The sequence below is a fragment of the Hyperolius riggenbachi genome, chromosome 1, assembly GCF_040937935.1.
Source record: "Hyperolius riggenbachi isolate aHypRig1 chromosome 1, aHypRig1.pri, whole genome shotgun sequence".
Lineage (NCBI taxonomy): Eukaryota > Metazoa > Chordata > Amphibia > Anura > Hyperoliidae > Hyperolius > Hyperolius riggenbachi.
In genome coordinates, this window is record NC_090646.1 from 113,058,283 (window position 1) to 113,082,921 (window position 24,639).

The following is a 24,639-nucleotide window of genomic DNA, read 5'->3' on the forward strand; positions in this document are numbered from 1 at the left end:
TTTCGCGGAAGTTTGCGGTACGGGCCATCTCTAGTTACAGCAAAGCTTATTGGCTTCTCGTTGAAGCCATGATCTTTGCCTTACAGGCACTTTAATTGTTTCAGGGAAAACTTCTTCCCTTTCACCAATTGCGGCTCTGTGAGTTCCGACCGATACTCTCCATGGGAGGGAGTGCGGGCTCATGGATGGATGGTAGCGGCGGGGAGTAGGTTTTAAAATGTCCTGTGGTCCATTAAGAGTGACCAACAGGGTGTTTTAACCACTTGAGGACCCACCCTTTACCCCCCCCCCTTAAGGACCAGCGTTATTTTTTGTGATCTGTGCTGGGTGGGCTCTGCAGCCCCCAGCACAGATCAGCTGGCACGCAGAGTGATCAGATCGCCCCCCTTTTTTCCCCCCTATGGGGATGAGGTGCAGGGGGGGTCTGATCGCTCCTCCTGGCTGGCATGTTGCGGGGGGGGGGGCACCTCAAAGCCCCCCTCCGCGGCGAAATTCCCCCCTCCCTCTCCTACCTGCTCATCCCCGGTGATCGGGGCTGCACAGGACGCTATCCGTCCTGTGCAGCCAGTGACAGGCTGTCCCCTGTCACATGGCGGCGATCTCCGGCCGCTGATTGGCCGGGGATCGCCGATCTGCCTTACGGCGCTGCTGCGCAGCAGCGCCGTACAATGTAAACAAAGGAGACAAATGTCTCCTACGTTTACATTTAGTCTGCGAGCCGCAATCAGCGGCTCGCAGGCTATTCACGGAGACCCGCTCCGTGATCTAACAGGAAACGGCCGCTCGCGCGAGCGGCCTTTCCTGATTAATTAGGGAGGCACCTGGCGACGCACAGTTGCGTCGCTGGTCCTCCAGCTACCACTTTGCCGCCGCACGGTATGAGTGTGCGGTCGGCAAGTGGTTAAAACAACAGGCAGGTGGGTAGTGGTTAATCTGACTTTTAATCCTTATCAGTGCATGGCAAAGATTAATATGGTTCTATGGGATAGGTCCTGGACCAGTGCAACAGAATACCCAAGCAGCTCGGTGACCCAAAACTACTAGGCAGGTATAGGGGACTAAAAGAAAACAAAAGCCCCTGTTTCTTAATAACAACACTAATTTGCCTTCTCAAAACAGAAGGTATGTGTAATAATGCAGCTTTACGTGAACAACCGTGGTTTCCCACAATGCATCACTACTGAATCGCACAATGATGACATAAGACAGTGCACTTCCTAGTATACACCTCAGTGGGAGTGTCTGAAGACTCTGGGAGGAGGGCAGGTAATGAATACACAATGAGCAAGAGAAGGGATGGGGGGAAAACAAGAGTCAGGGAGGATATGATGTCAGCATTAGTTTGGCAAAATGGCCACTGCCTGGAATAGGATTTTCTGCTTCTCATTTATAAAATTCTCAGGAATCATAACGTGGACAGTGCAATACATCTGATATATAAGTAGAAGTAGTATTTATCTACTTAAATATGTGTTTTTTTATTTCTAGGTTAGCATGGGTGTCGCTTCCTCTTTAAGAGATCCCTTTGGGTGCCAAGCAGTGTGTTTGTGTTTGTGTTTGTGTGTACTCTACTTTACTCTCCCTTAATAAATATTTGCCACCTTTACTTTTTGTCCATGGCAACTTATGGTGGCCATACACTTATATATTTGCAGCAGATTCGAACATCCGATAGATTTCTGTCAGATGCCAGTCAAGTCTAATCTAACAGGAATCTATCTGATGTGGGCCACACACTAAGAATGGATTTCCAATAGATTTCAGAATAAAATCTATTGGAAATCGATCTATGTGCATGTTTAGACCATTAGATTCAATGCAACTCTATGGGCCATCAATCTGCTGCCAGCAGCAGATCGACCTAGATTTTCCATCCTGTCAGGTAGATCAAATCGATTGAAAACGGCTGCAAATCGATCTATCGATTTGATAGAATCGATTTCCGAACGATTCTATAGAATCGAACGATCGATGGCTGAAATCGACCAGTGTATGGGCCCCTTTACTGTTATATGGTGTGTTTTACTGTATCATCTGTTTACAGTGACATAAACATCCACAACAGATCACACTTTACATTATAGTATATAATTTCTGTGCAGTCAGCATATCTCTTTTCATACTTCCTGTTTTTGTGTCTCTCCATTTTTAGGACATCTTGTACTATGAGCAGCTTAAATCAAATGTAATTCAGCATGACCTTTTATCCGACAGCCTGATTTACAAGGTTAGTAATCTGGTTTTATTATTTTCTGAAAAGATTTCTATTCCGTCAGATTCACGTGACTGAATATTTTGCAGACGCAGGAAGGTGGGGCCAGAAAGCACACTTGGCAAGGAAAATCATATTATTGCAATTTCATCCAGACATCTGTAGGCAGATGTGTACGTGGGTGCAGTCATGTGGCACATTGCAGGAGCATGCACAACATGGTGACCAAGTGTTACAGCAATCTGGGGACTTCACCCTACCACTAAAGGGAAGCTGGTACCACGGGAAATCAAAACCTTCTACAGTCAATATAGCTCCAGGAAAGGACCGCTGATTTCACAGTGTAAAGCTATAAAATGTCTTTATTAGTACAAGCTGGATATCACAGACCAAGTTGATGCATGTAGGGCAATAGTGGGTCCTTAGTCATATCTTAATTGCAGGCGTCAGGTGTGCCCATTTTAAACTGTGTGATGTACCTCCCCCAGGTGTGGAAACCACCACCTAAAGGGGACCACCACCTCATATAGTACATATAGTACAAACAATTATAAACAAACGCTGATATATTTAGAACAAAAGTGTTCAGATATGAGGGTGTGACTATGGAAGGAACAGAAGACTGTTGGGTTAGATTAGACTTTTAGATTAGATTATGAGCTCAATTAAAGGGGAATGAAACCCAGCATTTCTTCTTTGCTCTAATAGATTATTTACAGCACATTATATACAACAGGCATTTTTTTTTACTAGAACAGCATTCAAAGGGTTACACACTGGACTTAAAAGTTCAGTGCAGCGAAATCTGGACACATCAGAAGTTGTAGATAATCTTAAAGAGACTCTGTAACAAAATTGTAAGCCTTATTTCTTCTATCCTATAAGTTCCTATACCTGTTCTAATGTGTCCCGTCTTACTGCAGCCTTTCCTACTTGCACTGTCTCTGTAATAAATCTTATCTCCTTTCCTCTGTCGTGTCTGTCGGGCTGAGGCTGGAAAGTGTGGAATGTGCAGCACTGCTTGTCATTGGCAGAAGCTTTACACACCCCCTCCAAGCTCTGCATGAGTCACACAGTAAGCTAGTTCTCAGCCTATGATACAGTGGTTAGAAGCCAGTCTTTTGTTTGTAAACACTGCTAAAACTGTCCATTACAAACCAGGATTGCAGCAGGGAGTGGCAGAAACAGCACAGAGGGGCACAGGAGAAAATAAGGAATAGAATGGTATGCTTTTTATTGTAAGAATATTAGAGTACAGATTCTCTTTATCTTGTGTTTAATTGTATCAAGTGAGGAATGTAAATAAACATTTCTCCTACACTGCCGGGTCCCCTGAACAGAGACAATTTAGAAAGCATTTCTGCTTGTTAGAACATGAATAAAGCAGTTATAAATAAAATGCAAAGTCAGCTTTCAGAGCAAAAAAAAGTGTACTTTGTGAACGTATAATTTCTAAATGAATACTAATACTTATGCACAAAAGCAAATATGATAACCGTATGGCATAAAAAAAAGTGCGAAAACATGTTTTTATTGAATATTATGTCAGGGTTTTTTACCGCTTTAAGTAACAGTTCCTGTCATGAATTGTCACATGAAATGTGTTTGTAGGAAGTGTCAGTGCTACATACAATAAATGCAGAACAGTGTTGACATTTTTTTATACATAGTTGAAACAAAATATTAACTACTTCACCACTGAGGGGTTTTACCCTTTGAACACCAGAGCAATTTTCACCTTTCAGCGCTCCTTCCATTCATTCGTCTATAACTTTATTATTACTTATCGCAATGAAATGAACTATATCTTGTTTTTTTTTGCCACCAATTAGGCTTTCTTTAGGTGGGACATTATGCCAAGAATTATTTTATTCTAAATGTGTTTTAATGGGAAAATAGGAAAAAATGTGGGAAAAAATTATTATTTTTCAGTTTTTAAATAATGCATGCTATTGTAATTAAAACCCATGAAATGTATTTGCCCATTTGTCCCGGTTATAAAACCGTTTAAATGATGTCCCTATCACAATGTTTGGCGCCAATATTTTATTTGGAAATAAAGGTGCATTTTTTTCAGTTTTGCATCCATCCCTAATTACAAGCCCGTAGTTTATAAAGTAACAGTTTTATACCCTCTTGACATAAATATTTAAAAAGTTCAGTCCCTAAGGTAACTATTTATGTTTTTTTTTTTTTTATTGTATTTTTTGTATTTTTTTTTTTAATTCCTAAAAAAAATAAATTGGGGAGTGTAGGAGGTAATGAGCTAATTTATTGTGTAAAACTAATGTATTTGTATATGTAAAATGCTTTAGGGTGTAGTTTTACTACAAACAGTGAGTTTATTGTCATGCGACCTGTAAGCGTCCAGAAGGACGCTTACAGGAGGCACTACGAGGCTGGGAAAATCACAATGATCGCGCTGTTTCTCATAGAAGCAGCAGATCATTTCGGGGGCTTAGATCAACGAACGGGAATGGATTTTCCCGTTCATTGATCTCCGGGCGAGCGGGCACGAGCGGCGGGAGCAAGGGACGGAGAAATTTGTACCGCGGGGGATAAAGTGGTTAAACCACCTGCCTAATATTATGTAGTCCCTCTGTTCTGCGAAAACAGTTCTGACAAAATAAAGCTTGGATTCTACAAAGATGTCTTTTGATTTCTACCACCAAGATGCTAGCAGAAGATCTTTTAAAGGGGAACTGAAGAGAGAGGTATATGGAGGCTGTCATGTTTATTTCCTTTTAATCAATACCAGTTGCCTGGCAGCCCTGCTGGTCTATTTCTCTGCAGTAGTATCTGAATAGAACCAGAAACAAGCATGCAGCTAGTCTTGTCAGATCTGACTTTAAAGTCTGAAACACCTGATCTGCTGCATGCTTGTTCAGGGGCTATGGCTAATAGTATTAGAGGCAGAGGATCAGCAGGGCTGCCAGGCAACTAGTATTGCTTAAAAGGAAATAAACATGACAGCCTCCATATACCTCTCTCTTCAGTTCCCCTTTAAGTTCTGTAAGTGGTGAGGTGGGACTTTCGCAACTCCCTTAGGTGCTTGATCGTAGGGAGATCTATGGAATTTAAAGGTCAAAATAAATCTGATTTACCTTCGTTATTTGCTCCTTGGTTAGTCTTGTTGTTCATATGCCCACTATAGGCCAACATGGGAACTCTGCAGCCCATATTGCGATCCCTGACATGTCTCTTTCATGGCCCGCATTACGTTTTTCTGAAGTATTTGCTACAGAAGTAGTTCTGCGGGATTTGGCTAGATGGGCTAGCCTTCACTCCCCATACAAATCAATGTGTCTTGGGCACTCAAAGCCTTGCTGCAAGTTTGCTGATTGTTCTTCCTTGGACCACCTTTGGTTGGTGCTAACCACTTCATATCCAGAAGATCTCACAAGATCTGCCACTTCGGAGCGCCGACCCAGCCATCAAGCCATCACAATTTGGCTTTTGTTAGTTGCTCAGGTCCGTATTTTTTCCCAGATTTTTTTTACACATTACCTTTAATACTTTTCATTTCGAGATAAACAGTGTTTATTACATTACCTTTTGGGGGTTTCAACGTTGTCGTATTACATTTCCATACTATATTTTTAACTGCACAGTAGAGAGGTTAATAGACAGGCTGAGTGGTTAGACATGTTTGAATTCATTCACTGACTGTCATCTGCATTTAGTCTACTCACTCCTTGAATTAATTCTTCTGTGAGTTAGAACACTTGACGCTAGTGACATGCATAATGGGTTTGTTCCTGCCACCATGGCAATGTTTAAAAAAAAAAGTCAAAAAGACTCAGATCCCGGGGTGCAGTTGCTTTCTTTTCAACTCAAAGGAATTTTCATACTTCAGAAAACAAGTTTTGCCACTAGGTGCTTACTCAGGACAAGAGAAAAACTTGTCCTTGAAGTTCAGCTACAGTTATTCATTGGTAGTTTATAGATTTTTCAAACGGAAGACAAATGTGTGAACATGACTGCACGGCTCTGCTGAGTATGCATTTTCTTCTTTATGGAAGAGGGCGGAGCAGACTTTATTTCACGAAAATACAACAATTCATGAGGAAAATCCAACCTAAGCTTTTTGATATATTTTGCTTCTAAGCTGATTTGGGAACAGAAAGCTAAGTAGACCTATACAATCCCAATTTGACTGCAGTAGGTCTGGTTGGACAAGTGTTCAGTCAGACTCATAATGTCGCTAAGTAACTTGGAAATTAATAATTTGCTAATCCAGGTAGTCTCTGACTCACAAATGACTCACCGATACAAACTGCCTGAAAATGTGAAATTTGACTCTGTGGCAACATTTGGGAAAATATTTTTATTGCAAAAATTCTACGAAAAAAATGGTCTTTAAACCTGTAAAATGACATTTTAATGCAGTACACTGAAGGCTCGACAGAACAGAGGTGACACAGGAGGGGAGCATTGAGGAGGTACAGGGGACAGAGATGGCACAGTGTTTCGACTTATAGGCAGATTCAGGTTAAGAATGAACCTACAGTCCCTATCTCATTCATTAACCTGGGACTACCTGTAATTTAGTCCTAAGTAACAGGACAAGCTAGACTCTCAAAGAACCTCAAATGTGTCATCTACCTGAATTTAACAGGGGCAATGTGAGAAAACATATTCATTTAATAAAAGGAACCTTTAGAGAACAGTGTATAGATGCCCTGTCTAAAAAATATTTTCTCTTGGATTTTTTTTTACATTCATTGGATTTTATTTTTTTAATTCAGGCAATGCAGAATGTAATAGAAATGTTTACAAAAGGAAATGTCTGGGAAACTGAGGCTGTAATCTATTCCATGATCTGCAAACTTGGCTCTCCAGCTGTTAAGGAACTACAAGTCCCACAATGCATTTGCCTTTATTAATCATGACTGTGGCTGACAGGGTTCATTTTTGAGCCATTTAGATGACTCGATAGATGAATTCCGACATGTCCGATCTCCCACCCGATCGTTTCGCCGCTCAATACCGCATTGAACACAATGGAAAAAGATAAGAAAAATGAGCGGAAGATAAGAGAATCGCCTGCGAAATCGAGCAGGGAATCGATTGAGCGGGAGAATCCAGCTGCAAAATTGAGCCGTGTATGCCCAGCATTAGACTCCCGCAATGCATTGTGGGACTTGTAGTTCCTCAACAGCTGAAGAGCCAAGTTTGCAGATCACTGATCTATTCTATAATACATGTAGAAAGGTTGTTATGATATAAACTCAGAAGATTTAAAATGAGTTTTATTACGCTTTTCCATGGCCTCCCTTGAACACATAGGGCTCTATTCATAAAACTTTAAGTTTTCCGCTCAAAACAGCTGACTTTTCCGACCATTTAGCAAAGTGGGCATTCATAAAGGCTGTTTCCGCATGAAAAGCTACAATTCCTGAGAAGTGCGGGAAATTAACGCCTTGTGTGGAGATTATCACAACACGTCACTGAAGGTTAATTCATAAAGATTAGAGCAGGCGGAATGTGAGCGGAGAAACCCGGCTGTTTAGATAAGGCGATAAGCCAGCAATAACAGCAAAGCTAATGGAGAGACAGACCTCCCAGGCAGCTGCTGTGAGAAGAGAGCAGACAAGGCATTCCGGAATACCAAGGCTGTGTTTTTTTAACCCCTTGGGTACCTGTTTTCCGATAAATTTCACATCAGAAAGCCTGCATATGTAACATTTCTGGAACTTCTTCTAAGCTGCAGCAATTAAATAGATTAGGAAGATTAATAGACAGAATTAGCGCAGATTCAGGAGGAGAGGCAGAAAAATGCACATGTAAAGGGATGCTGGGGCTGCCTCCTTTATACTAATGCTGTCTCTGCAGGAGAAAATGTATCAACTCAGCCAGCAAATGTAACAACTCAGCCAGTACCGCCAGTTTAGTGCAGGAATTCCCCGACCTATTATCGCAAGTGTAAACATTTTTATGAATTAGCACACCAAAGTCTAAAATACCGATGCAGTGTTTTCCCTCCAAGATTTTTTTTACCGCAAATGTTTTATGAATGGAGCCCATAGAGCCCTATGTAATTTGAGGTGATAAGAAGCTCAGTTTGAAGATCCTGAAGTCCATCTCATTCAAATCTGTTTGGAGTCTGACTACAGCCCAGTCCCTCTCCCCAGCACTATTGACTACAGCCCAGCCCTTCTCCCCAGCACTACTGACTACAGCCCAGCCCCTCTCCCAGCACTACTGACTACAGTGTCACTGGGAAGATTGAAAAACATCCGGCACTGCATTGAAGAAATTGCACATTTATTGTGGACTCGTGCTCAAAAATGTTAGAATGCATACAGCAAACAATTCAACAAGAAGAACAATACTGTCCTACCATAGGTGCTTGGATGGCAGTGGGTGCTGGGTGTGATACGGGCAGCCTGACGGCCGTTTCGCACGGCGGTGCTTCTTCTAAGGCTCAACCACCAACCACCGTGCTATCCTGAGCACGCATATGGAATATAGGTGCCTTATAAGACATTCCCAGCATATCTAAAGGGCAATTCCTCCGAGTAGTGCCGACTGTCTCTTTTTCCTTTTCTACGTGGTTCAAATCACTACTGACTACAGTGCAGCCCCTCTCCCCAGCACTACTGACTACAGCCCAGCCCCTCTCCCCAGCACTACAGTGCAGCCCCTCTCCCCAGCACTACTGACTACAGCCCAGTCCCTCTCCCCAGCACTACTGACTACAGCCCATCCCCTCTCCCCAGCACTACTGACTACAGCGCAGCCACTCTCCCCAGCACTACAGTGCAGCCCCTCTCCCCAGCACTACTGACTACAGCCCAGTCCCTCTCCCCAGCACTACTGACTACAGCCCAGTCCCTCTCCCCAGCACTACTGACTACAGCGCAGCCACTCTCCCCAGCACTACTGACTACAGCCCAGCCCCTCTCCCCAGCACTACTGACTACAGCCCAGTCCCTCTCCCCAGCACTACTGACTACAGCCCATCCCCTCTCCCCAGCACTACTGACTACAGCCCAGCCCCTCTCCCCAGCACTACTGACTACAGCCCAGCCCCTCTCCCCAGCACTACTGACTACAGGCAGAAAAATGACAGCGCTCAAGGCTGCACCTGAAATGAAAACCAACAGAGGCATGCAAAGCCCAACTGAGGCTAAATACATGCCTTGAATGCAAAACAGATGCAATTATGTACTAATTCTAATGTACTAATTCTTATTCTGCAGAGCTTCAGTAACTGGACAACATTACAGAACTAGCACTCAAAGCAGGTATAACAAAGGAGAATGTTAGCTTCAGTAAATAATTTGTGCACAGATTATTCCCTTCCGGACTTCCCCACAGCAATGATGGACCCTGGGGGAAGTCCAGTAGGGAATAATCTGTGCAAAAATGATTTACTGAAGCCAACACACTCCTGTGTTATACCTGCTTTGAGTGCTAGTTGTTTAACCTTTTCGGGACCGCCTCTATGAGATCCTACGCCGCACTTGTGGCTGTTCTAGCCTGATGCGGCGTAGGATCTACGCCGGCCCACAGTTTCCGCTCCCGACACGATCATGCGCACCAGGAGGGGGAGATTAAGCTGTCATATGACAGCAGACATCTCCCCCGAGTGATCAGCAGCCATCGCGTATGGCTGCTGATCACATGATCACTACGATCGCCGTCGGATCGTAGTGATCAGTTTGACAGCTGCGGCGGCAGAGGGGAGAAAGAAGAGGATCCACTCACCTCCCTGCCATTCCAGCGACGATCGGCGCCCCCTCCGCTCTGGCCGGCATCTCTGCTCCGCCTGACGTCAGCGCCAGGTCCCGGCTTGATGACGTCATCAAGCCGCGACCCGGAACTGATCGTCAGACAGAACGGAGATGCCGGCTGGAGAAGATGGTTCCGTGCGGCTCATCGCTGGAGCCTGGAAGGTAAGTGAAGGCTGCTGGCAGAAGGGGGGGCCCAGGCCACCATGGGGGGACACAAATCCAGGCAGCCACAGATGGGATCCGGCCACCTGACCCCCCCAAACGCGCGCACCCCCTTTCCGCGCAAAATGCCTGGTCCTTAAGGGGGGGTAGGTGGCCGGTACCGAAAAGGTTAATGTCCAGTTTCTGGAGCTCTGCACATCCATGCAGATAGATCATTGCGGTACAACCTCTGTCTGAAAGCGCTGCCATGTCTCCCGCTGTACTACTGACTACAGCCCAGCCCCTCTCCCCTGCACTAGGGATGACCAATGAGATGTTAAGAATTGAGAGTTGATGCAAATGTTTACATCATGCAAATTTATGCAGCTTGAAAAGAGACTCATCAAATGCAGCTGCTACTCTGGATTTTTTTGTTTCTAATTGACCATCTCTGTCCGATACCACTTACTGATCACTCTCATGCTTTGCTAAACTATTATCACAGATAGGGGTATAAGGTATGCACTTTCAACACTAGGTCTATTTAAAGGAGGTGCTAGGTAATTTGGGTGCTGTGCATTGCTGTTATGCTGGGCATACACAGCCGATGCACCCATCAGCGGCTCGATTGATAATTTCCGACAGGACCGATGACCCGCCGGATCGATATCCCGCTCGATCCCCGGACAATAGCGAGGAATGGAGCGGAAGATAAGGAGCGCCCGCGGGGACGAGCTGGAATCGATCCGGCCGCGAGCGGGGACGCGGCAGGAGTCGATCCGGCGGCTAATAGAGCCGCCGGGTCGACTCATGTATGCCCAGCATTACTTTAATGTTGCGATTCAGATAATGGCTTATCATTTGTAATTAGCTTGCTGCTTTTGACATTGTTTTTTAATGCCAACTGCTCCCACCCTATCCTCTAACACTAATCCCCCAACCAGCGCCTAGCACTAATATCCCCCTGTTCCACAATTAACTCCAACCCCCCCCCCACACACACACACACACACTAACACTATACAGAGGGCCGCACCTAGGTTAAATTTGCTGCAGCCAATAACAGTAGTCAGCTATACATAGCCGTACTGTTACTTGGCTTTATGTGCGCCATAACCATTCCAGACTTCAGCTTTATAATAGCCAAACTACAGCACCTATTGTGGCACCACCACAGCCAATCCGGAGTTTCTACTACTGTGTCATACTCGTTGTGTCTTTCATAGTGCAGTCTATGACAGTGCCTAATTTTCCTATCGCAGTTTATGCCCAATTTATTTGTCTTGTTTAACTTTTCTAGATCATTGTCCTGTCCATCTTAAAGCCAGTCAGAATCAGTCAAAATTAAGGCTAGGTTTACAGTAGTCAGTTGAATAACGCACATATTATGATGAGTGTGAATTGTAATGGAGACTGAACATAGACATTAGTACAAAGCCTGCATACAGCGAGTTAGAATAATGTGATGTGTTGCAATGCAGTACTGTGAGCAGCCTCATAGAATTGTATGGGCAGTGAGTTGACAAGCAGAATTATTTGGCAGCACAACTTATCACTGTGAGGAACTTTGAGCAATGATTGAACTTGATTCCAATCAGTAGCTGATATCTTCTTTCTCACGAGAAATCTTTACATCTTCTTAAATAGATCATCAGGGAGGTCTGTATGGGGCTGATATTGTGGTGTACAACCAACCCCTCCCCAACAGTGTGATGTCATGACCATGGTCCTGACAGTTTGCGGTCTGTGAATCACATTTCACTGTGGGAAATACTGGCTTTTCCAACTGCTATGCAAGCAGTATCTCCCTCTGATACTGCATAGAACTCTGAGTAACGAATAGTCTGTACAGATCACCTGGCAGAACTAAAGATGTCAATCAGGGAGAGGAAAGATTTTACAATGGGCAAACACTGACTAAATCTGTAAATTAATATTGTAAACTTTAAACAATTTTATTCATTATGTTATTTTCACTACAGTTCATATTTTTAAAGAAAACCTGTAATGAGAAAAAGTTCCCCTGGAGGGTACACACCTCGGCTGGGGGAAGCCTCCGGATCCTATCAAGGCTTCCCTCGTCCTGTGTCCCACGGCGGCCTCGCTGTGCCCCTCCAAACGGCGGGGATGTAAATATTTACCTTCCCGGCTCCAGCGCAGGCGCAGTATCGGCTCTCTACTCTGAAATAGACGATTGCTGTCGGCCCGCTCTACTGAGCAGGTGCAAGTCTCCTGCACCTGCATAGTAGAGCGGACCCGTCAGAGATCGGCTATTTCCGCCTATCTCCGTGATGTGAGCCGAATAGCGCCCCCGCTGGAGCCAGGGAAGGTAAATATATCTAGCCTTGTCAGGCTTGTCGAGCCAGGATTGTGGGAGACTTCGGGGGAGCCAGTGCTGGACTGCCTGCAGCTACAGGGATGGGGGAAGCCTCATTGGGATCCTGAGGCTTCCCCCTCCCAAGGTGAGTACCTCCAGGGGAACTTTTGTTACAGAGTCTTTTTAAAGGAAAAAGGGTAATGACTATCCTTCCCAAATCATTTATAGTATGACCTTTTTACCAAAACTACAAGTTCACTTTAAATCAAAGAGTTCTCGGCTTCCCTATGGATATAAATTCTTGAGTTTATATATTCTACCAGACTTCTTCCCTGACTTCTTAACTTTCTGGTCATAACTTTCCAGGTATTCAAAACAACACTTTGCAAGCATTATAATCTGCAAGAAACAAATGTCTGTTGTTAGCCTTGAGCACAATATGTTATTTTCTTTCAAGATGTCACTTATGAATGTGAAGGGAATAGTAATTGAACCTGAGCTTCGATGGGCAAGGAAGGGGCTAGAGATAAGCTTAGTCACAGAGGCAATGGCCTTGAAACTGCTAGTCGGTGATGCATGCAAAAATACTTTTCTAATCTGTCTGCTATTGCTATTTGCTCTTGTTTTATATTTATTTTATGTAATGTGCTATTCCTGCTGAATAGTTCTGCATAAAGTAGGGATTTTCTGTCCTTAAAGGGAACCTAAACTGTGAGGGATATGGATGTTTCCTTTTAAACAATACCAGTTTCCTGGCAGCCCTGCTGAACGTTTTGGCTGCAGTACTGGCTGAATCAGACACCTGAAACAAGCATGCAGCTAATCCAGGCTGACTTCAGTCAGAGCACCTTATCTGCATGCTTGTTCAGGGGCTGTGGCTAAAAGGATAAAGGTGGCCATACACTGGTCAATTTGCCATCAGATCGACCAACAGATAGACCCTCTCTGATCGAATCTGATCAGAGAGGGATCGTATGGCTGCCTTTACTGCAAACAGATTGTGAATCGATTTCAGCATGAAATCGATTCACCATCTGTGAAGCCGCCATATTCAGTGGAAATGGGCCCTAACTGTCTTCCTGAGGTCTGTCTGTGACGCTTTATGCACGGTTTCTCTCTGTTCAAACCCTATATATTTATTTCCAGTATAATCTATATTGTATTGATACAGGCAAGAATATGCAGTAACTAACTGTTTTTTTATGTCACTTGATGTTTTTAATAGGATGTGAAGCTTACCGCTAGCAATGATGATTATTATTTTGTGTTTGAAGATTATCTTTATCAGGTATGTCATAATGATAATATTTTTATTTGGCTGGATATCAGTGTTATTGTAATTACTGTACACCCCATCCCCAGTCATCTGCTTCATACACTAAGGTGCTGCATGTATGCCGTGTCTGTGGGTAAGAACATCAGTCCACACATCTGAAAGACATGGATAGGGGTATGTAGGGCATACATGACTGTACAAGAAATTGAAGAAAGTTACTCTTCAACTTTCTTCACTACTGTTTTCCTATACAGTTGCTGGCATGGCTTATTTTTTCCGGTAGTCAGGGATGTAACAATCGCCCCGCAGTTAATGCAATTGCGGGAGACCTCAGGGGCAGAGTAGCTTGGGGAGGCCTGTAGCTCTGGGGCCTTTCCAGGGCCGTTTTTAGTGAAGGGGTGCAGCGCAGGAGGGGGGAAGCAGCGCGCATACACAGCCGCACGGAGGGGGGCCTGACTCCCTCCTCCCTCAGGCCTCCTTTAGCGTCCCGAACCTCCAGAAATTATAGTAGTGAGCAGGGAGACTCACCTCCTCTGGGTTCCATGCCCTGGAGCTTCACGCGCCTCTGGTCTTCTCTGACTGGTGCCTCGTGGGAGCTTCAGCACATGGAACCCAGAAGAGGTGAGTCTCCCTGCCCACTGCTATAATTTCTGGAAGGGGGAGGGCTCTGAAGAGGAGAGTGAAAAGGGAGTTGGCGCTCCCTCCCTGCAGCTGTGTGTGTCTGCTGCTCCCCCTCCAGGCTACCTATACTGGGTGCAACTATACCTGGCTACCTATATTGGGGGTACCTATACCAAGTTACCTATACAGGGGTCACCTATACCAAGCTACCTATACAGGGGGAAACTATACCAGGCTACCTATACTGGGGGCACCTATATCAAGCTACCTATACAGGGGTCACCTATACCAAGCTACCTATACAAGGGTCACCTATACCAAGCTACCTATACAGGGGGAACCTATACCAGGCTACCTATACTGGGGGCACCTATACAAAGCTACCTATACAGGGGTCACCTATACCAAGCTACCTATACAGGGGTCACCTATACCAAGCTACCTATATAGGGGTCACCTATACCAAGCTACCTATAAAGGGGGAACCTATACCAGGTTACCTATACTGGGGGCACCAATACCAGGCTACCTACTCTTATATACTATCTTACTATCCTGCCTGGTTGGCCTTTCCAATTTCTGTTTTTATGGGGGATGAGAGGAGGGGGGCCTTCAACCTGACACAGCATAGATTTAACTACACCGACTTCATGCTCTTCTACCATGACATTGTGCATGCACCACCACAAATTCAGCTGTCTTTAGACAGATGAGTTTTGTGAACTGATCAAGAGCAATTCATTGGCTCCTGACCCAGTGATTACAGGATGAGAATTGATAAAAGTGTTCTGGTCATTAAAGGAAACTCATATTACTAAAGAAAATGAAAACAAACCTCCCCATAAGTGCTTCTCCCTAGCCCCTTGTCAGTACGGGCTCCTCCATCTTCTTCCGCCAAGTGACTCATGACTGCCACCCTCCTTTCTGCCTGACCTTCAACAAGTGACAGACTAATACATTATGAATTTTACTCACTGTGTCCCCAAAACATCACTCTCCCTTGTCTTCCTTGCCATCCCTCCTCCTCAATCCATAGAGCAGTACATGCTGCTCAGCTACATCTGTGCAACATGTCAGCACAGCACTTGGGCCCTGCTGTTTCGCCCATAAGAAATCAATGATAAAGTGACACTAAAGTGTAAAAAAATTATGATATAATGAATTGGTTATGTAGAACGGATAATTACTAGAACATTAGTAGCAAAGAAAATATTTTCTTTCTTTTTTTTTGTTAGGTATATAGTTGTTATTATTTTTTTTTTTTTGAACATTGCATCATTCTCTAATATTTGCAGTTTACACTCTGCACTCACCATTCTAAATGATTTCACAGAGCAGGCTAATTAACTTTTCAACTTTCCTCTGCAGAAAAAACTAAACACAGTAAAAAAAACACTTGAGATAATAAGCTTCAGAAGACAGAGCTCTCTGTGACTTTGAAAGTCGGAGAGTTCAGAGAAGCTCTTTTGCATAGATAACAACTGGAGTTTCTTAAAGGATAACTGTAGAGAGAGGGATATGGAGGCTGCCATATTTATTTCCATTTAAGCAATACCAGTTACCTGGCTATCCTGCTGATCCTCTGCCTCTAATACTTTCAGCCATAGACCCTGAACAAGCATGCAGCAGATCAGTTTTTTTCTGACAATTTTGACAGATATGACAAATTTAGCTGCATGCTTGTTTCTGGTGTGATTCAGACACTTCTTCAGCCAAATAGATCAGCAGGCCTGCCAGGCAACTGGTATTGCTTAAAAGGAAATTAATATGGCAGCCTCCATATAACTCTCACTACAGTTCTCCTTTAACTCTTCCTGTACTAAAGTTCTGGGTACTCGCCTGGCTTACAGGGGCGAAAAGAGATAATTTGCATATTCAGTAGTGGTGCATTGGGGGTAACCACAAATGTTCACTTATAGCTGAATTATTGCAAATGTCCTTCTGTTTTAACCACTTGAGGACCGCGGGCTTTACCCCCCTTAAAGTGAGTGTTTACCATTTTAAAAATAAAAAAGTCGGATACTCACCTAAGGAGAAGGAAGGCTCGATCCTAATGATCCTTCCTTCTCCTCTCCCGGTCCCCGGTCCCGCGCAGGATCCCCCGTGGCAGTATTCGACCAGTTCGGTCAAATACTGCCACTTCCGCAGCCGAAGGGAGCTTTCGAAGCCTTCGGGAGCGGCCCGTCTTCGGAAGCCCGAGTGCTCCCGAAGACCTCCGAAGTCCCTGCGGCGGCGGACGCGAACGGGGGAGCCAGCGCAGCACCGAGGGCACCGGGAGAGGAGAGGGAAGGCTCATTAGGACCGAGCCTTCCCTCTCCTTAGGTGAGTATCCGACTTTTTTATTTTTAAAATGGTAAACACTGGCTTTAAGGACCAGACCCTTTTTTTCCATTCAGACCACTGCAGCTTTCACGGTTTATTGCTCGCTCATACAACCTACCACCTAAATTAATTTTGGCTCCTTTTCTTGTCACTAATAAAGCTTTCTTTTGGTGCTATTTGATTGCTGCTGCGATTTTTACTTTTTATTATATTTATCAAAAAAGACATGAATTTTGGCAAAAAAATGATTTTTTTAACTTTCTGTGCTGATATTTTTCAAATAAAGTAAAATTTCTGTATACATGCAGCACGAAAAATGTGGACAAACATGTTTTTGATTAAAAAAAACCCCATTCAGCCTATATTTATTGGTTTGGGTAAAAGTTATAGCGTTTACAAACTATGGTGCAGGAGTATGGTGAGTTCATAGAAGATTTTATTTTTTGTCACAAGTTAGCGGAAATTGATTTTAAATGTTTTTTTTTCACAAAGTGTCATTTTCCGCTAACTTGTGACAAAAAATAAAATCTTCTATGAACTCACCATACTCCTAACGGAATACCTTTGAGTGTCTTCTTTCTAGAATGGGGTCATTAGTGGGGTTCCTATACTGCCCTGGCATTTTAGGGGCCCTAAACCGTGAGGAGTAGTCTTGAAACAAAAATGACCTGTGAAATCCTAAAGGTACTCATTGGACTTTGGGCCCCTTAGCGTAGTTAGGGTGCAAAAAAGTGCCACACATGTGGTATCGCCGTACTCAGGAGAAGTAGTATAATGTGTTTTGGGGTGTATTTTTACACATACCCATGCTGAGTGGGAGAAATATCTCTGTAAATGGACAATTGTGTGTAAAAAAAAGGGGCCCAACGTCCTATTCACGGGTCATTTTGAGGCATTTGTTTTCTAGACTACTCCTCACGGTTGTTTAGGGCCCCTAAAATGCCAGGGCAGTATAGGAACCCCACAAGTGACCCCATTTTAGAAAGAAGACACCCCAAGGTATTCTGTTAGGTGTATGGCGAGTTCATAGAAGATTTTATTTTTTGTCACAAGTTAGTGAAAAATGACACTTTGTGAAAAAAACCAATAAAAATCAATTTCCGCTAACTTTTGACAAAAAATAAAATCTATGAACTCGTCATACACCTACAGAATACCTTGGGGTGTCTTTTTTCTAAAATGGGGTCACTTGTGGGGTTCCTATACCGCCCTGGCATTTTACGGGCCCAAAACCGTGAGTAGTCTGGAAACCAAATGTCTCAAAATGACTGTTCAGGGGTATAAGCATCTGCAAATTTTGATGACAGGTGGTCTATGAGGGGGCGAATTTTGTGGAACCGGTTATAAGCAGAGTGGCCTTTCAGATGACAGGTTGTATTGGGCCTGATCTGATGGATAGTAGTGCTAGGGGTGACAGGAGGTGATTGATGGGTGTCTCAAGGTGTGATTAGAGGGGGGAATAGATGCAAGCAATGCACTGGCGAGGTGATCAGGGCTGGGGTCTGAGGGCGTTCTGAGGGTGTGGGCGGGTGATTGAGTGCCCTAGGGGCAGATAGGGGTCTAATCTGATGGGTAGCAGTGACAGGGGGTGATTGATGGGTAATTAGTGGGTGTTTAGGGTAGAGAACAGATGTAAACACTGCACTTGGGAGGTGATCTGACGTCGGATCTGTGGGCGATCTATTGGTGTGGGTGGGTGATCAGATTGCCCGCAAGGGGCAGGTTAGGGGCTGATTGATGGGTGGCCGTGACAGGGGGTGATTGATGGGTGATTGACAGGTGAGTGACAGGTGATCAGGGGAATAGATGCATACAGTACACAGGGGGGGGTGGTCTGGGGAGAATCTGAAGGGTGGGGGGGTGATCAGGAGGGAGCAGGGGGCAGTTTAGGGAATAAAAAAAAATAGCGTTTACAGATAGTGACAGGGAGTGATTGATGGGTGATTAGGGGGGTGATTGGGTGCAAACAGTGGTCTGGGGGGTGGGCGGGGGGGGGGGGGGGGTCTGAGGGGTGCTGTGGGCGATCAGGGGGCGGGGGGGGGGGGGAAATCAGTGTGCTTGGGTGCAGCCTAGGGTGGCTGCAGCCTGCCCTGGTGGTCCCTCGGACACTGGGACCACCAGGGCAGGAGGCAGCCTGTATAATACACTTTATATACATTACAAAGTGTATTATACACTTTGTATGCGGCGATCCGGGTGCTAGTAACCCGCTGGCGCTTCCGAACGGCCGGCGGGTTACAGCGTGAGGGGGGCGGAGACAGTCCCCGGCGGAGGATCGCGTCACGAATGACGCAATCGCTTCGCCCATGCCCGTACAAGGACCGCCGCCAATTGTACATGCGGCGGTCCTTGCGGGATCCACTTCCCGGCCGCTCATTTGTACATGCGGCGGTCGGGAAGTGGTTAAGAAGGCAAATTTCACCAAACATTGCTTATTAGTAGGAGGGCTTTTCTGTCTCATTTATCCTCGTATACATTACTAGTGGTTTGGGTCACCCCAAGCTGCTTGGTAACTCTGTTAACTCTTCCTGTACTGGAAACAATATTAGACTCATATCTTTGCTGCTAATGTTTTATTTTTTAGCTGTACTAAACATACAAAGCAGTTATGCCCCTGGATGTAATGCAAACTTTTGGAATTTTATTTAGCGAAGCTCCCATACTGTAGAACATTCCCGAACACAGTATTTTATGACAATATTTATGGTGGAGCACTACACACGTCTTTACCCAAGTGATCTGCTATAAGATTCCTATTGTAGAACAAAACAGTCCTCAGTGATAAATAGGTTTTTGCTGAACAGCCATCTTTCACATCCAGAAGATTTTTATCCTTTTTTTTTTCCAGCATAACTGGCATTGTTTGTTTTCCCTGCGAGAATGAGAAAACACATAATTCTCCTGTATGTGACCATGATTTCCCACTTCCTTGCTGCAATGTTCTCTTTATGAGCATCTAATACTTGATTCAGTTTGAATACCAAAATGTACTGTGTCCTTCCAAGCATACAGAAACACTTATGGGCATTCTGAAAGGTTGCAGCTCAATCCCTAGACTAGCATGTCGACTGGCTTTTATGCTTTACTTGTTCAATCATTTTTGTTATTTTAAATTAGTAATGCACTGCTCTTCTCAGCTTTTTCACATAATGATGGCAGACAGAAGATTTTCTACTAGTAAATAGAATGTGGTTGAACAGTGACCCTGTACGGAATCTATGTGTCTGAATCCACTGCTATAAACTGAAAAAGAGGTGTTTAATAAAAACACAGCTGGTGTCGCAGGCTTCTATGCATGCATGGCCAGGAGTGTTCTGCACCTGTGTGATCAAGAGAGGAGCATAGACGCGCATACGCCTTCAGCCCACCCACGACCATAGCTGCGGTCAGGGATCCTTTGGAGGGGCTGACAGCGCACTGGAGGGCAGTGAAACTGCAGTGAGGGATCAGATATGCTGCTAGGGGCTTAAAAAAACCCCTGGTAAGTAAATCTACTCTTCCCTCCTCAGCTTGGGTATCCTTTAACCCCTTAGCAGCCAATTTATTTAGAGGCTTACAAGTGCTCCAGGCCAATTTATTTGAGCACATATTTTAATTTCTTATTCGTTACATTTCCCTGCTTCTAATTAGTACTGCTGTAATGTGTATTTATGGCCACTGGTCACTAGGGGGCAGTGTGAGACAATAACAGAGGACTTCTGCTTTAACCACTTGATGACCACAGTGGTAAACCCCCCTAAAGACCAGGCTAATTATTGCTAAAATGGCCACTGCAGCTTTAAGGCCAAGCTGCAGGGCCGCACAACACAGCACATGAGTGATACCCCCCCCCCCCCTTTTCCATGGCAAGGAAATGAGCAGCGCTACTTAAAAACAGATAAGTGCCTACCTGCAAGAGAGTGCAAGCCTTGTGGGGTAAAATACACACCTAGCATACACATGACCTGTCTACCACTGGAGGATGTTGGTTTCCGGTAACAGCTTGCATGCAACGTGTTAAGTACTCGTCCCTCCCACTGCGGAGAAGTCATCCTCGATGGGAGGGGATCTAACACTAACTAAATCTGAATCTATGCATATGCATAGCCTGGGTGCGCAACCAAGTAAAATTGAAAATTGTGCAAAAAGGTGGATCAGTGCATCACCAGGCTGCCTCCAATCAGAGGTGCGCTGAGCCCCCCCCCCCCCCCCCCGGAACTGCAAACGCACCTTGAACCCAAACAGAAGCTCTGCATATACTCCCTCTTTTCCCCCCACCAACAGAGCTCTCTGTTGGTGGGGTCTGTCGCCCCCCCAGTTGTTTGTTTGTTTTTTTATCAATATTTATGTTCGTTTTTTAAAAATATTTTTTACTATTCTTTTATTTATTTATTTTAGAAAACTCCTCCCTCCCCCCAGCCGGCCAATCAGGCGTTCGGCTGTCATAGCTTTAGCGTATGAGAGCCGATCGCTCTCTAGTTCCCCAGGGGGACAGCTGTGTCACACGGCTGTCCCCAGTACAGCGCTGCTGCTGATTGCAGCACTGTACTACATGTAAAGACGGCGGTTTCGCCATCTAAAAGTCTCCAGAGCTGTGATTGCCGCTCGGAGACTGAAGTCGGAGCTCCGCCCCCAGAGCAGGAGATGCGCGCACAGCCTGCGCGCGATCTCCTGCAAAGTGCAGCCCCAGGACTTGATGCCAATTGCATTAGGTGGCCCTGGGGCTACCGCCATGGTCATGCCCATTCGCGTGAGGCGGTCTTAAAGTAGTTACATTTCTATATTTTCTGCAGTAAGAGATCACAGCATTCCAAGATTTTAAAGCAGGAGTTCTTTAGACTGAGGTCATAAGCAGTGCACTTAACTCAACGAGATAACTCTATTGAAGTTGCTAATGGGTTAAAACATTTTATCAGTTAAAAAGGTAATCACCGAAACAACAGAAGTGGTTAGATCAATCCTTCATAATGCTGGGAATACACGGTACGTTTTTGAGCCATTAAGATGGCTCGATTGATAATTTCCGATCTCCCGCCCAATCGATTCTGCGCTCTATTTCGCATAGGGAACAATGGGAAAAAATTTCTGCCTAAATCTATCAATCAGTATTACCCAATCAATTTCTGAACAGAAAGTAATTAATCACTTGGAGAGTTACCGTATATACTCGCATACAAGTCGAACTTTTGACCCCCAAAAAGTGGGTCAAAAGTTGGGGGGTCAGCTTGCATGCGAGTCATGTGGTCAGCTTCTTCTATTCTCCTCCTCTCCGGCTCCGTAATTCACTGCAGTGCTTTTCACGGCGGCTGCAGTAGAGAGAGAGCGGTTCCCATAGTAACCGCCGCTACAGGAAGCCGTGCTCTCTACTTCCTGCCTCATCACAGCAGCCGCCGTGAAGAGCGCTGCTGTGAATTACGGAGCCGGAGAGGAGGGGAATAGAAGAAGCGGCACGGCTAAGGTAAAAGCAGCCGCAGGGGGAGGCAGGGGGCACTACCTACCTATACTGGGCACTATACTAGCTATACTGGGGCACTTTATTAGCTATACTGGGCACTATACTAGCGATACTTGGCACTATACTAGCTATACTGGGGCACTACCTACCTATACTGGGCACTATACTAGCTATACTGGGGCACTTTACTAGCTATACTGGGCACTATACTAGCGATACTGGGCACTACCTACCTATACTGGGCACTACCTACCTATACTGGGCACTATACTAGCTATACTGGGGCACTTTACTAGCTATACTGGGCACTATACTAGCTATACTGGGCACTATACTAGCTATACTGGGGCACTTGACTAGCTATACTGGGCACTATACTAGCGATACTTGGCACTATACTAGCTATACTGGGGCACTACCTACCTATACTGGGCACTATACTAGCCATTCTGGGGCACTTTACTAGCTATACTGGGCACTATACTAGCTATACTGAGGCACTTTACTAGCTATACTGGGCACTATACTAGCGATACTGGGCACTACCTACCTATACTGGGCACTATACTAGCTGTACTGGGGCACTTTACTAGCTATACTGGGCACTATACTAGCTATACTGGGCACTATACTAGCTATACTGGGGCACTTTACTAGCTATACCTGGGCCCTTTACTAGCTATACCTGGGCCCTTTACTAGCTATACTGGGCACTATACTAGCTATACTGGGCAATATACTAGCTATACTGTGGCACTTTACTAGCTATACTGGGCATTATACTAGCTATACTGGGGCACTACCTACCCATACTGGGCACTATACTAGGTATACTGGACACTTTACTAGCTATACTGGGACACACTAGGGAATAAGGCGGCCAACATTTCCTACCTCCGGCTTATATGGGGGTCAATCATTTTTTACAGGTTTTTTTTTTTAGGTAAAAGTGGGGGGTCGGCTTATATGCGGGTCAGCTTATATGCGAGTATATACGATAGATTGTTAAAGAGGAACTTCAGCCTAAACAAACATACTGTCATTAAGTTACATTAGCTATGTTAATTAAAATAGATGGGTGATATAATCTCTTACCCACCCTGTTTTAAAAGAACGGGCAAATGTTTGTGATTTCATGGGGGCAGCCATCTTTTTGGTTCAAATGTGGTGACAGGGAGCATGAGACACAGTTTCAACTGTCCTGTGTCCTGATCACCCCTACCAGCTGCTAGGCAACGAGAACAACAACATCACAATTCCCATCATGCTTTGCACAGCATCAGGGGAAAAATTCCCGGGCAGATTTCTTTGATGAGGCGGAGCTTTGCTTCTGTGCAGCTAAAATGATACTGTGAAACTGTTAGGCTAGGTGCACACATAACATGAAAAGCTGTGTTTTATGTCATGGTTTGTGTGTTTTTTGTGCGTTTTTGCTGTGTTTGCGCTAGCATTTTTTTTGACCGCAGATGTGTTTGTCAAGCTCTTTGCGTGTGTCTTAATGCACTTGCGGTTCGCATATTGAAACGCATATGTGTTTTGTATGTGGTTTTCATTTTGCGTTTTATGCAAATCACTAGGAAGACAACAGGAAGCGGAAATACATCACGTAACAATTTTTAGGAAAACGCATACCATTGCGTTTCCATTGATTTACATTATTTGCGGTTTTTTTATGCGTTTTTGAAGATTATGCAACAAAACCAGCGTTTTTGAAAATGTACGCATCAAAAACACGTATGAGTTTTTGATTTCTGCCGCCCATAGACTTCCTTTAGCGGCAAAAACGCAGCGTTTTCCGTAACGCCAGCGTTTCTGCAATGTGTGCACCTAGCCTTAAAGAACCACCAAGTTATTTCAGTGCTGCTGAGTAGATTTTTAGTCTGGAGGTTCACCTTAACTTGTGTGTAGCTAGCTAAGCGTCCTGGCACATACCTATTGTATTTGTTTCTTTGCATAGGAACCTTTGGGCTGCACCAATGACTGATCACGAGTTACTGACTTAATTTAAATGCTGAGCTGTGGGCAACTGTAATAGGCTGGCTAGTTTATGGGCTGTTTCTGTCTCAAGTGACTGTGCATCTGCATCCTTCTGCCTAGGGACAGAAGGTGAACCGAAACAATCTAGAAAGATTGTGTATCAGAACTCAGCAACTCTTCAACAAATAACACAATTATAAAGCTACACAGCAATTAGCTTTCTACATTATAAGAAAGGAGAACCTTTTGTGAGCATGTTACCATAAATTCCCAGGGCTAATCTCCCAGTATGAATTTAATAGCAGAACTCAGACAGTGGATCCAAGGGACACCTGCTATTTTCACCTTGTGTAATAAAGGAACATGATACAGAAGGGAGTTAATTTGAGTGAAATTACCTGATTCCCCTTACATTTCTGCTGCTCAAAGCAAATTACATTTTTCAGTTTCCTAATGATGTATTTGATTGCAATGTCAGAATAAATGTCATGGAGCAAAATGACAGTCTCTCCTTCCCTTTCTGTCTGATTAAATGCAAATTTGTCATGCTTGTTGGGATCTGCTACATTAGAGAGAGGGCAAGGCCTCCCTACACTCATC

The 24,639-nt window shown here is 44.5% G+C and overlaps 1 protein-coding gene and 1 long non-coding RNA gene across 2 annotated transcripts in view; one reads left to right on the forward strand and one right to left on the reverse strand.

Moving 5' to 3' along the window:
- TBC1D19 (TBC1 domain family member 19) overlaps nt 1–24,639 on the forward strand; it is a 193,265-nt gene that overhangs the window by 95,176 nt on the left and 73,450 nt on the right. Inside the window, exons 13-14 of the mRNA XM_068278357.1 lie at nt 2,153–2,227; nt 13,635–13,697. Coding sequence (XP_068134458.1) covers nt 2,153–2,227; nt 13,635–13,697 — 138 coding nt within the window. The remainder of the gene's footprint in view (nt 1–2,152; nt 2,228–13,634; nt 13,698–24,639) is intronic.
- LOC137564463 (uncharacterized) overlaps nt 1–24,639 on the reverse strand; it is a 71,085-nt gene that overhangs the window by 9,620 nt on the left and 36,826 nt on the right. The window lies entirely within an intron of this gene.